General features: G+C 45.2%; 1 protein-coding gene across 1 annotated transcript in view; it reads left to right on the forward strand.

The window, feature by feature from the left end:
- ITPRID2 (ITPR interacting domain containing 2) overlaps positions 1–14,557 on the forward strand; it is a 58,696-nt gene that overhangs the window by 25,533 nt on the left and 18,606 nt on the right. Inside the window, exon 10 of the mRNA XM_065413046.1 lies at positions 10,785–10,867. Coding sequence (XP_065269118.1) covers positions 10,785–10,867 — 83 coding nt within the window. The remainder of the gene's footprint in view (positions 1–10,784; positions 10,868–14,557) is intronic.

Here is a 14,557-nt window from a genome sequence, read left to right on the forward strand (position 1 = left end):
TCTGTGGTGTAAAAGACATAGCCCTATGTTTTCAGTGTCTAGTGATTTTTGAATACCCAGCTTGTGGTTCCTTAGGAGTGCCTGACTTTCAGAAGTTGAGCAGCCAGCTGCCAAAAATCAGACCCCTTCAAGATGTCTCAAGTTTGGTAGGCAAAATCAGGAGTCACTCTTGAAAATGAAAGCTATAGTACTGGGCTAGTAGTACACATTAATGGCAACACCACCGTTAATTCCAGTTGATATTTCCTGCTCCAGGTAGGGCGGGTGGGAGTGTACACACATGTACGTATCTCTGTACATATCTACAGAAAGAGGCCTGAAATTAGCCAGATATTTGGGGGAGTTCACGCTCATGCCCTCCACATGCTGTGGTGCCCCTTCACTTTTCTTGAGGGAAGACTTGTCAGGGCTTATTGTAGCAGTGTCCTCTGCTGTCATGGTTTAGTGCATGTTTGGTTACAGACAGTGATCTGAGCTCCTCTCCCAGGCAGAGTCAGCAGAGTACCAAGTGGGAAAAAGGAGACACTGAGGCAGGGCCGGCCCACAACATTTTGGCACCTAGGCGGGGAGCTCAAATGACGCCCCCATGCCCCTCGCTTGGGCCAAAACTTTGAAAGGTCTCAATTCTGCCTTCTTCCTGTTCTACTCCTCTCATGGTAGTGCTCTGATACCTACCCCAATAAAGGAGAACTAACAACTTAAAATGCCTTGTTCAAAAATGTTAAGTAACACTTAACTTTCAAATGCCTGAACAGCAACTGTAACTTTTCTTGTCTGCCTAGTAAACACTGGCATTTTTATCTGTTTGAATGATCAAAGTGGTGCTTTCTGTGCCTTCTTGGTTGCAAAGATTTGAACTGCTTCCTGAAGGTCCACAGTCTGGGTCAGCTCATGCTCTATTGCAGGCGTCGGCAACCTGCCGCACGCGTGCCAAAGGCAGCATGCGAACCGATTTTTAGTGGCACTCTGCTGCCAGCTGGAGTCCCGGCCGCCGGCCCCACTCATCCCACTGCCTGCCTGGATGAATGGAACCCTCGGCCGGCAGCGGACTGAGCGGGGCCGGTGGCTGGGACCCTAGCTGGCAGGAGCCGGCAGACGGAACCCCAGACCAGCAGCGGGCTGAGCTGCTCAGCCCGCTGACGTTCTGGTCGCTGGCCCCACTCAGCCCGCAGCCGGTCTGGGATTCCGGCCGCCGGACTGGGATTCCAGCCACCGGCCCCGTGCCAGCCGGGGTCCCGGCCACTGGCCCCGCTCAGCCCGCAGCCGGTCTGGGGTTCCGGCCACCGGCCCCACTCACCTTGCTGCACTATTATTTACTTTACATACAATAATAGTTTAGTTATATAATATAGACTTATAGAAAGAGACCTTCTAAAAACGTTAAAATGTATTACTGGCATGCGAAACCTTAAGTTACAGTGAATAAATGAAGACTTTGCACCTCACTTCTGAAAGGTTGCCGACCCCTGATCTGCTGAGATGGTTGCAAGGCTGACCAGCCTCTCCCGTGTCACTGTGGAGCGTAGATGTGTTTTTATTAACTTCAGCTTGGAGAAGCTGCGTTCTCCACTGGCAACTATTACACGAAGTGTTAGAAGTATGCACAGAGCAACAAAAGCATTTGGAAAGAGGGTGGTCATTTTATTTGCGCATGTATATTCCAGAACAGCCTTTGGAGTTGATCCTGCTGAAATGTATCTTGAAAGGGCTTTCAGTTCATCACCTAAATCACTCGCATCAATATCGCGCATATCATCATGTGTCAACACTGTCTCTAGTGTCCTGCATTGCTGGTGTAGGTCTTCTTCAGGTATAGTGAGGAGTTTTGGAATATGATACGACCTCCCAAATATACTGCTGTGTTCCTTGAGCTGCATGAAACGTTCTTCAACTGACTGTATTGCACAGTCTAGCACCTGGTTAAAGAATTCAACTTTGAATTTTTGTTTGGGGTCTCTTATGGGATTATCCCATGCCTCATAATCAAAATGTCGTCTTCTTCGGTGACTCTTGTATTCTTGAATGGGTGGGAAAATAGCTTGAGTGTGAAGTTCCTCTGCCAACTTCTGTGCATTCTTCTGAACGTTTTGAAATCCCTCATCCTACCAGTAAGACTGTAGGTATGACTTTGCTTTGTCCAGTTGTTCCATTGCTCTAGATATATCAAGGTCAACACCTTGGAGTCTCTTGCTTACAACATTTATTTCAAACAGTATGTCATGCCACAACACTAAGCCACACAGAAATTTGAAGTTATGTATGTTTCTGGTGATTCCATTTCCCTCTGCCACTGTTCTCCCACAAACAGTTCCTGTCATAGCATTATCCTGCATAATGGCAACTATGGCATCATCTATCTTCCCAATTTGGTGTTTGATAGGCTTTATTGCCTCCACTCAACTTTCCCAATGTGTGGCACTCAGTGGTTTCAGTGTCAGAGAGGATGTTCCCAGATGTTGCTTCAAAATTTGCCATCAATGAGTCGATGCAGAGAAAAATACATAGATGCTTTGAATTACATTAAAAAATTCAGCAACCTCACTAGAAGCTGATGCTGCATCACTGACCACCAAGTTCAATGAATGAGAACTGCATGGGGAAAAAAAGCTCGAGGGTTTAACTCTCGGATCCGTGTCTGCACTCCTCTGTTCTTTCCTTTCATGTTGGCACCATTATCGTAGCCCTGACCTCTCATGTCAGCTATCGCAATTCCCATATCTTCCAGTTTTTTAAGAAGCACATTTGTCATACCAGATCCTGTAGTATCATCAATGTCAATAAATACTAGAAAATGCTCTGTGACAGTCACCATTACAGGGACATTTTCACTAGGTTCTGTTGTTGTTACAAAACGCACCATAAAAGTCATTTGTTCCGTATGGCTGATGTCAGGTGTGCAGTCCAGAATAACAGAGTAATATCTTGCTGACTTCAGATCTGCCACAGTCTTCTGTTTGACTTTTGTTGCCAGTAACTGTATGATCTCATTTTGAATTGTTTTTCCAAGGTAGTGGTGTGTGTACATTTCTTGGGTGGGGACTCTTCTTAGATGCTCCTGGAGTACAGCATCAAACTCAGCCATCAGTTCCACAATTTTAAGGAAGTTTCCATTGTTTGGCACATACAGCTGATCTGAAGTGCCACGCAGTGCTAGGTTTTGGGTAGCAAGGATTCTCACAATGGCAATGAGCCTTTTCAGAACATTTTGCCAGTAAAGAGACTCTGATGCAATCTTCTCTTGATGCTGATTATCTATGCTGATTAACCTTAGTCTCATCTCAAGCTCTTTCCACCTATGGAATGCTCTGGTGATTTGCTGCCTTCTCATGGCATGCCAGATTTTTCCAGTCCTTTGTTCCTGTAGAACCCAATGTGGCTGGAACATTAGACTGGAAGAGTTTGCAACAAAAACAGTATGCAGCATTCTGGGTTTTTTAGTACATAAGCCATGACCTCTCCACTTTGTCACCATTGGGGATTTCACGCCAGTATTGTGTTGGATGGAAACGTCTATTTTCATTGTCTTTGGGGAACATGAAGTTTTTCACTTGCTGTGGCCCATGCAGTACAAAGAAGTCCCTCAAGCTACTGCTCAAGTGGGTCCACAGTCCTGGATCATCTAGACCAGTGGTTCTCAAACTAGGGCCGCCGCTTGTTCAGGGAAAGCCCCTGGCAGGCCTGGCCGGTTTGTTTACCTGCCATGTCCACAGGTTCGGCCAGTCGCAGCTCCCAGTGGCTGCGGTTCGCCGCTCCAGGCCAATGGGGGCCGCGGGAAGCAGTGGCCAGTACGTCCCTCGGCCCACGCCGCTTCCTGCAGCTCCCATTCGCCTGGAGTGGCAAACCGAGGCCACTGGGAGCTGCGATAGGCCGAACCTGCGGCTGTGGCCGGTAAACAAACCAGCCCGGCCCGCCAGGGGCTTTCCCTGAACAAGTGGCGGCCCTAGTTTGAGAACCACTGATCTAGACTTAAGGAACTAAACTCAGCAGCAGCTGTTTCTTGCACCTCCACCACACTCTTCTGATCATTTTTCTTCAGGAATGTGCATGGTTACATCCATTTGAGATGGAGATATGGATGCTGCAGTAGCTGCCAGATCACCTGCACTTTGACTAATGGAAGATCAGGCATCTCCTCACCACTCACATCCTCACTGGGGCTGGAAGGCTCACTGTGAACATTTATGTCTATGTATCTCAGGAGAGCTCCTTCCTGCTTAGATAGAAAAGCTTCCTTTGCTTGCTTGCTTTTTTCACTCATGACTGCTGTTCCGTGCCAGCTATAGTGGCTCTCAACACTCAATTGAAGGGGACAAATAAGCAGGCTGGTAGCAGGGCCTGAGTGAAGGAAGATATCAGCGTCTTAAGGGCGTAACTGGCTCCTACTACTTCAGTTGACTGCCTGTTCTCCTCAAGTGGGTTCAGGGAAGCAGCAGGAAACAGGAAGCTCCCTGAGAAGCTGGTGTTAATCAGTCCAGGCTCCTGGGGGTGCTAGAGAGGTACATAAGAGGCGGCTCCTCTCTCTCTCCCTGCAGCTCCTGCTGTTTTCTGTTATTCCCTCTCACCTTTTCTCCTGCCTGACTGTTATGTCTCTTGTGCCCTCCTTCCTCCAGCACAGCACTCCACCATCTCTGTGCATCTGGAGCAGAGAGAATACATATGCACCAGCAGCAGACACAATTTCCTACACTCTGGGTCCTAGTGGCGCTCCCCACCCCCACAATCTGGCACCTGAGGCAGCTGCCTTAGTTCGCCTCATGGTAAGGCCAGCCCTGTACTGAGGTGAGAGTACTCTTAGGTCCCCATAACTAGGCACCTCCCACCCAAATCTGGAATATTGATATAAACGCTTATTGCATTTGGGTTCATTAGTATCCATAATGCAAAACATTGCAGCAAATAACCCAAATATTGCTAGATGTTAATGAACAGATTCAATGCACTTCTTCCTCTTTTCTCTACCAGAAGCGCAAACTCAGGCAGATGATAGCAGAAACACTATTCCGATGTTTAGGTAAGCTGCCTTTAGTTGACTGGACTGTTGGAATGATGAGAATCCTAGTTGGTTGAGAGCCAAGTAGGATAAAGTAGAATATAGTTAGTTATTCCATTATTTGTTAATTACCGTGCCATGCACCCATCAAATGCAGACATGCTTATAAATTGGGGACTCCTGTATTCTCTTTTCTTCAGAGTTTTGTCGGCCTAAATGTTTTTGAATGCATAAATTCCACTGGCATATTTTGAATATTTTAATGGTTTAATTGGTTTTGTTTTTTAGTATCACACCAGCCATGCAGCGCAGGGAGAGTGCGTTCATTCCTTTCCTAGTTTAGTTGGACCTTGTGTTAACTGTTCCACTTTATCTGTTCATCTTGGTTGGCTGCTGCTCTTCCCAGTTTCCCTTTCATAATCCCCTTATGGCCTCTTGCAATCTTCTGGGGAAGAGGTCCTTGTCAGACTTTCTGAAGAGATGATGCTTATGGTACAGTGAAAACAGTGGAGATGCAATGGGCTTGACTGACTTCCTCTGGCTGGTACAAATTACACCAATCTAAATGTATGGGAGGCCACTGAACCCAGAGGCCACTGAACACCGGGTGAACTGCCATGCTCCCTGGTGTTCTGTGATTGAAGGTAGCTTTAAATTAAGCTTTATAACAGAGGCAGTGCACATTTTCCACATCCAGGCATGCCCTTCATAAGCCAGCACTGCCCTTTTTGGGGGGCTGAGTTGGACACCTGCAGTCCAATTATGGAACGTGGGTTGCAGGCACCTTGTACAATTGTCCCTCTTCCAGGAAAACTCACCACTGCCTGGGGTCTGTGCCATTTTATCCATAATCTATCTAGCTCAGTGTGTCCTTTGCACCTTTTTCTAACCTGTGTGAGCCAAACATGTGCTCCAAAATGGTGGAAAGGGAGGAGAGTCTCTGAATCTGTATCCGAAACCCATATGCAGTTGTGTGGAGGATACTATTGTATGTCTGCATAGCCCAGCATAGTAGCTGATACATTATTTTGGCTCCATAATAGAAATATTAACTCCAATACTAAAGGAATATCAACAGCACTCATTCTTAATACCTTTACTGCATACACAGTATGGCAGATGGGTGTTTTTGGTACATAAAGGGAATATAGATAAGGTGTGGTGTTTTAGTGTAAGGAAAAGTAGGGTAGGAGCACTGATTCACACTTGGATAAAAGTTATCCTGTCTATTAAAAATGCCTTGCCTGATTAACCTCAAAATGTCCTCCCAAAATTAAATAAATCTGTGAAATTGTCAACAGAGGTGAAATGTGGAAAAGAGGTGTGTCCCCCCCCCCCAAAGTAGTAGTTGCTGAGGGATGTTGAGGCAGATGCAAAAATGTGACACAACAGAAAGCGATTTAAATTACTAACTGGCTTTAGCAATGTGCCTCTCTAGTAAGCAGAATTAGGCTTTGAGGGTCATAAAGATTTATTGTCATGAGAAGTAAATATTCTCGAGAGGCAATAAAACTTCATGAAACAAGAAACCAGTACACATATTGGTGAATGTCTTTATCTGAAATATTAGGAATCAATGCACTATACCTCTGAAGGTCATAAGCAGCTTTATAAGAATGGCCATACTGGGCCAGACCAATGGTCCATCTAGCCCAGTATCCTGTCTCTTGACAATGGCCAATGCCAGGTACTTCAGAGGGAATGAACAGAACAGGAAATCATCAAGTGATCCATCCCCTGTCGCCCATTCCCAGCTTCTGGCAAACAGAGGCTAGGGACACTTCAGAGCATGGTTTCGCACCCCCGCCCATCCTGGCTAATAGCCATTGATGGACCTAGCCTCCGTTAATTTTTGCACCCTGTTGTTGGCTTGGCCTTCACAACATCCCCTGGCAAAGAGTTCCACAGGTTAACTGTGCATTGTGTCGAAGAGATACTTCCTTTTGTTGGTTTTAAACCTGCTGCCCGTTAATTTCATTTGGTGATCCCTAGTTCTTGTGTTATGAGAAGGAGTAAATAACACTTCCTTATTTACTTTCTTCACACCAGTCGTAATTTTATAGACCTCCATCATATCCCCCCCCCCTTAGTCATCTCTTTTCCAAGCTGAAAAGTCCCAGTTTTATTAATATCTCTTCATATGGAAGTTGTTCAATACCCCTAATCATTTTTGTTGCCCTTTTCTGTACCGTTTCCAATTCCAGTATATCTTTTTTGATATGGGGCAAACAGAACTGCATGCAGTATTCAAGATGTGGGCATACCATGGATTTATATAGAGGCAATATGATATTTTCTGTCTTATCTATGCCTTTCCTAATGATTCCCAACATTGTTAGCTTTTTTGCCTGCTGCTGCACATTGCACGGATGTTTTCAGAGAACTATCCACAATGACTCCAAGATCTCTTTCTTGAGTGGTAACAGCTAATTTAGACCCCATCATTTTATATGTATAGTTGGGATTGTTTTCCAATGTGCATTGCTTTGCATTTATCAACATTGTATTTCATCTGCCATTTTGTTGCCCAGTCACAAAGGGATCTCACAAAACTGGGTAACTCTTCGCAGTCTGCTTTGGATTTAACTATCTTGACTATAGTCAATCAGGATGCTTCATTTGCATATGGAGTCTGATTTGATGTATATTTTGTCTTGTAGGCAACAATGAATAATAGTTATTGTTAGCTAACTAGTCTTGTGTAATTATGTTTCAGCATCTTTTGAACACTGTTTTACAGATAGAAGAATGCAGAAGCATTCATTCCTTACTGAATGTTTTGGGGAAAATATGTCAATTAGCGATACTGCTGTTTGGTCCTGCAAAAAGTTTTTACTATATATGTATTATATATGTCTACATCTTAGGAAGCATGACTTCATAGATGTATAAAGTTCTGTACTATAGAAGTGTTATTGTGAAGTGTACAATGGGTGTCTGCTGCAAAACTTGCAGTTATAAGTTACTACTCCCCTCTTTGTATACATCTTATCTGAACCAGGAAGACTTCATTGTAATCTTACATTTTAAGATTAGATAGCGTGATTCCATGCAACAATAAAAGACAGATTTTGTATTGTGTCTTTTATAGCTTTAAAAAAGTGTAATTAGATGGTAACTTGAGGGAACTTTAAAAGAAAGTATTAACTGTATCCTGGACTCAAAAAGAGCTCAATGCAATTCTAAACAAAGTCAACTGAGAGTCTTTCTGTTGTCTTTGGGAGTTGGGTTGGGTTTTCTGTCCTGAGGTGGCAAGTAGTTCATCATTCCTGGGTAAGGTGGTTACCAAGTTAACAGGGAGTGCCTTTCGGTTGTGCAGATGTTGTAGGAACTGCGTGAAACATTTGATGCAAAAGTTTAAAAAGCATTTTGCCTGTTTTCTAGTTCATGGAGCTTCTGTGCACGTGCTGTTGTGTTTAGCTATTTATTTTTGCATTAGTAAAATTTTTGTTAAAATTAATATAAAATATTGTGCTTGTTTGGGCATCCAGCAGTTTAGAAGCTGCTTTCATAATGTGTTTTAGTGTTGTTTTGAATTGGGATTTGTTCTATGATGGCAGTTGAACAGTTGAAGTCACAGGGGGTGAGATTCTGTTCTCTACCTCCTAAGAGTTCATTTACGCTGGAATAAAAGACTCATGGCATGGTCATGGCTGGCTCAGGTCAGCTGACTTGGGCTTGGACTATGGGGATAAAAATTGCTGTGTAGGTGTTTGGGCTTGGACTGGAGCCTAGGCTCTGGGAGCCAGCCCCTCATGGGGTCTGAGAGTTCACACCCAAATATTTACACAGCAATTTTACAGCTCCGCAGTCCAAGTCCCGCAAGCCTGAGGCAGCTGACCCAGGCCAGCCACCGGTGTTTTATTGCTGTGTAGACAATACCTGAAGAGGCACGGTACTGAACTCTCAGCCCCTGGGACAGGGTAGGAGCTATAGTAACATTAAGGCACGCTTGCACATCCTGGATTTCTTCAAGGGCTGAAGAGGCCTACGGGCCTGCCTAAGTTACAGTGGTCTCTTCAGAATGCCCACTGGGCACTGTTACTACCTGAAATCTCTGTAGTATCTCATGCTGCAAGCCTGCAGTCAGCACCTGCCCCCAAAACATCTCAACTGCTAGGGCTTGTGAAGGTATCCTTGGCAAGCAGCCTTATGGCTGCCTTTGCAGTTCCTGCACCAGGAGAATCTTTCCATGGGTGGAACCAGGGCTTTTAGAACCCCCTTTATGCTATTCCAGCCCTCTTACCTAGAGCAAAGGAAATGGGGATGAGGCAAGGGAACAGAGATGAGGATCTCACCCTTTGTGCTTAGACTGATCTCCTGAATGTCATGTTTTCTGGGGCATTTTCTCAGACTACATTTTGCATATGCACTCTGAGCCTTTCAGGGATAAAAACAAAATCTAATGTCTCTGGCTTTTTTCGGAGGCCTGACAACCATTTGCAAAGGCCCAGTGTGTGTGTGTGGCCTTTTCTGATCCATGCTGTAATGTGAAATTATGACTGCTTATTGCCCTCAGCTCCCTGCAGTCTGGTCTAGACTGGGAGATAGGCTGGCAGAGGCTAGTGGTCTCATGTGGTGTCCCCCTTTCCCCTTCACTGGAGGAAGGAACAGACCTGCCATCTGCTGCAGCTGTTGGGTGGGAGGGGGGAAGTGCAGCAAACCACTGGAGCACTAACTGCATGTGTATCTGAGTGGCTACTGGCTCAGCTTTGGGGAAGGAACCTTGAAGGAAGTAAGGGGTTAGTAGCAGCAGCATAATGCATTTTTCTCTCCCCACCCTCGAACACATGTAAGACAAATGTAAAAGATGGCCAGTATCCCACGGCTAGTCAATATTTCCCAAGTAGGACGTTTTGAGAGAGCCTTTTGTACTTTCTCATGATTCAAAGCAACCCCCGACCCCAAAAAAACAAAAAAAAACCCGCACGTTGCTCCCAAATTTTGCTTTTTGTGATGCATGATTTGGGAACGGGACCATTCTGTTTCCAGTTTTCAAAGGCATCTATTGTCTTGGTATCTCAGCATAGCATAGACTTTGATTTAAAAGTCTCCGTATATAAACGTTGTCACAGTTCCCTTCTCTGTGGTCCAGCAAGGACACCTGCTCTAGGCTCCTGGCTCCTCAGCCATCACCTCTCTTGGGCAGAAACCCGCATCTTTCTTCCTCCTGATTGGGGTGTGAATGCTGCACAGTTCTCTGGCTACCCTGTGATATTCCCAGCAAGCCAGAATGCCTAGACAGGCCAGGCTCCCCAACTCCAACAAGGGTTCTGTCAGGAGTTAGTCTTTCAGACCCCACAAAGAGTTTTTTCTGTGGCTTACCAGCTCAGAATAAGCGCACCCATGAATAGGTTAGTCTTTCCTTTAGACAGTTTGAGCCTTTGATCTTGAAATTCCATAATCAGCAGACAGTGATCCTCTCCTCAGGGCATAGCTTCAATAGGCTGGGTTTTTGCATAACCGGAGGATGGTGAGGAATTTGCAGTTACCTCCCTCTAGAAATTCCCAAGAAAAGCACTTGACCCTGTTTGTCCCCAAAACCCATTCTTGTCTGGCACATTGTTCAATATCTTTTGACATTTATACCACTTCCCAGGGTTCACACCCCATCTCCCTCCTAGAGAGATTAAATACAATCCCAGCCCACAATGGTACATAAACCATTCATTTAATACAATGGACCCCAAAAGATAATTACATTTAATTCAATTAAATCTCCCAAGGATATTGCAGGAAATTTGCCAAATCTGTCTCAAACATCTTATAGTCTCCTTGTTATTTTCCTTTACAGACCATCTGTTCCGAACTGCTAGTCAGCATTCTGATAGCAGTGGCTTTGCTGAAGATTCGTCTACAGATTGCTGTTCGCTTCAGGTAAGCTGCTCGTTGATTCTAGCACAATGAGTTCCTGGCCCATGACTAGGGCTTTGAGGGTATATCTACACAGCCCATGGCAGTGAGCCTCCAAGTCTGGGTCAGCAGACTTGGACTTGTGGAGCTCACTAAAAATAGCTGTGTAGGCATTGTGGCTTGGGCTCTGAAGGCTAGGGAAGGGGATGCCTACGCAGCTATTTTTAGTGCCGTAGTGCGAGCCCAAGTCTGTTGAGCCAAGCTGGGAAGCTCACTGCTGTGGGCTGCCGCTAGCTGTGTAGATGCATTGTGGTTGGAGAAGTGGCTGATTATTGTGATACTGTTTTTGTTTTGTTTATCAGTCCTGGATCCTGACAGGATTTTCCATTTCAGGACTGGACTTGTCTGGTCTCCCTTTGTAGCTTTGCATCGACTTTTTAAAGTCTTCTAGATGGATGATCTGACCTGAATGATTTGAGACCTGGGATAAGCTTTAAGTTCAATATTTCCTGTTCACTGATTTTTGGTAAACCTGAGCCTTTAAAACTGCTTCCTCTTCTTTCATAATATCCAGTGAGCAAAGATTAATATAAATGGGACAATGTTTTTTCTGCTAATCATTCAGTTTTCATATATTGATGTCTGTTTTCCCCCCTCACTGGGGTAAATCAAGAGTAAATTGACTGAAGTCAATGCTTTTATGTTAGAGTAAGAGTAGAATCATTCCCTGGTCCGTGCTGGTCTTCAAACTAGTTATAAAACCTGTCTAAGGTCCCATGTACTCTACTAAATAAAACCATAAGTTCTTAGTGGCCTAGATAGGCCCCAGTAATGATGGTTGTCTGTGTTCATTAGAAAAACACACTATATTTTGATTTCTATTTTACTTGTTTTAATGGGTACATCAAGAAATTATGGTGAACAAGATAGTATTGGTTTGTGCTATGGAATTTTTAGACTGTTGTCTTCGCGGTTTCATTTCAACCAAGTACATAGTTGAATGAAAAAATCTGGGTGAGTGGTTAGGCTAATATAAGAAGAAAGTGAGAGCTTGGCAGCTAGGGGAGAGGACTTGGGAAAAAGTCTCAAGGAATAAAAATGGGTATAGATTGTTTTCTAAAATCATGGTAAATTAGTGCCATCTACTGTTAAATAACTTACTCTAACAGCTCCTTTGAAATACAAGAGCAAACTGAAAAAATTGGAGCTGCCAATACATCTCCCACTCCTCCAAATTCTAAAATAAAGATTTCTGAGGCAGATGTTGTGTTCTTTTGGGTTGTTTTGAAGGGGGATATCAAGGACTTCCTCTATCAAGGGGAAATTGGAGGAATTCTCCCTCCAACAATTTTGAGATTGTGGCGATGACTTGTGGATGAATAAGGTATAACAGTACACAGACAGTTCTGCAAACTTTGTAAATTACATTAGTTTACATGAGGTATTTCACTAAAATATTAACATCTTTTGGAGGTGGGAAAACATTGGACATGCTAATTTCCTTTGGCATTCCACATTACTTCAGCCTTCCAAACTTATTTGTGATAGTTGTGCAGTGTTAACAGAAGCAACAAAGAGATTAATACCTATGAGTATGAAGCTCATGGCTGAAAATTCTGTTCAGGGCAAAGTAGAGATGGAGATTATTGCCTGATATACTCCATAAATGATCTAGTAAGAGTAAACAAATTGATAGAATCTTTACGGTGATGCAGAGCAATAGAAATTAGAGATGGGAAAAAACTTCCTGGATCTTCTAATGCCACTGCCATGGCAAGCCCCTGATTGTACCCTATGCACATTTGTCCTAATATCTTGTCCAATCTAGCTTTTAAATGTAGAAGCCCCATTGTCTGGTATCACTTCCCCAGGGGAACCATTCTACAGTTGAATAGAACTCACCCTCAGGAAACTTTTCCTGCTATTCCTTTTTATTATTTTTTTTATATTACAGTAGTGTCCAAAGGTTAGGATTGGGAGCCCCCATTGTACCTATGCTCTGTTCAAATGCATATGCAGAGACCGATCCTGCCATGAAAAGCTTACAATCTAATTTAAGACAGGACTCCCAAGTGAGCATGATTGAACAGTGGGAGGGAGAGGAAGGGAGGATAACAGTGGTAAATTCCAAAGAGTTACGTAGGCTAGCACAGGGGTGGGGCCACATCTGGGCATGGAAATTGTATGGTGGGCCATGAATGCTCACGAAATTGGGGGTTGGGATGTGGGAGGGGGTGAGGGCTCCGGCTGGAGGTGCGGGCTCTGGGGTGGGGCAGGGATGAGGGGTTTGGGGTGCAGAAGGAAGCTGGGGGTGGAGCAGAGGGATTCGGAGTATGGGAAGGGGCTCCGGGCTGAGGCAAGGAGTTGGGGAGTGGCAGGGGGCACGGGCTCTGGGCTGGGGGTGTGGGTTCCAGGGTGGGGACAGAAATGAGGGGTTCTGGGTGCAGGAGGGGGCTCCAGGCTGGAGCAGGATGTTGGGGTGTGTGGTGGGGGTGAGGGCTCCGGCTGGGGGTGCGGGCTCTGGGGTGGGGCTGGGGATGAGGGGTTTGGGGTGCAGGAGGGTGTTCCGGGCTGGGATCGAAGAGTTTGGAGGGTGGGAAGGGGATCAGGGCTGGGACAGGGGATTGGGGCACGGGAGGAGGGCAGGGTGCAGGCTTCAGGCAGCACTTACTGGAAGCAGCAGCATGTCCCCCCTCTGGCTTCTATGCGGAGGTGCGGCACTGGCTAGGCAGCTCTGCACGCCACCCCGTGAGCAGGCGCCACCCCTGCAGCTCCCATTGGCCAGGAACCACGGCCAATGGGAGCTGCAATGCTGGCGCTCAAGGTGGGGGCAGCATGCAGAGCCCCCTGGCTGCCCCTATGTGTAGGAGCCGGAGGGGAGACATGCCACTGCTTCCGGGAGCTGTGCAGAGCCATGGCACGCGTGGAGCGGGGCAAGCCCCTGACCCCACTCCCCGGCTGGAGCGGGGTAAGCCCCTAACCCTGCTCCCAGGTGGGAGTTCCAGGGCCGGATTAAAAGGTGTGATGGGCCGGACACGGCCCATGGGCCATAGTTTGCCCACCTCTGGGCTAGTAACATGTGGAACTTGATGGTTCCAAGTCATGTAACGGTACTGGGATTTTGTGTGTGTTTTTAAATAAATGAAATATGTGTTCAGCCTAAATTTTCCCATTCTTAATTTCATCCCATACCTGGAAGTGACACCAAGTGCACTAATCTAATAATTCCTCTCACTCCTTGGTGTCCACCCCTTCTATATACCTAGATATTTCCAAGACAATTATCACCTTAGTGTATCGGTGTTGAATAAGAACCTTCAGATACTAGTGACATCATATCTGGACACCCTGTTCCCCCTTATTCATCATTTACCCAAAATATATATATTTGCTATGTTCTAATATATTTCTTTATAAGTCTCTGAAGCCCCCAAATTACTTTGCTCTTTCTCTCTGATCTACTTCCATTTTATCTTTCTGGCAATGAGGGATCTAGAATGGAACCTAATATTATAAAGTTGTATAGAAAGGACCCTGGATCACATGCTTTGTAACATGTATTTTATTGTATTTGCCTTGGCCTGTTTCAGTGTCCCATCTCATTACATATTCCTGTTTAACTTTCCCTCCAGTATACTTCTTTCAGCATTAGAGATTCCCAGATTTCTCTCTCCCATTGAATACCTGTATTTAGGATTATTTTCCCCCAGAAGT

Source organism: Emys orbicularis, chromosome 11, assembly GCF_028017835.1.
Source record: "Emys orbicularis isolate rEmyOrb1 chromosome 11, rEmyOrb1.hap1, whole genome shotgun sequence".
Lineage (NCBI taxonomy): Eukaryota > Metazoa > Chordata > Testudines > Emydidae > Emys > Emys orbicularis.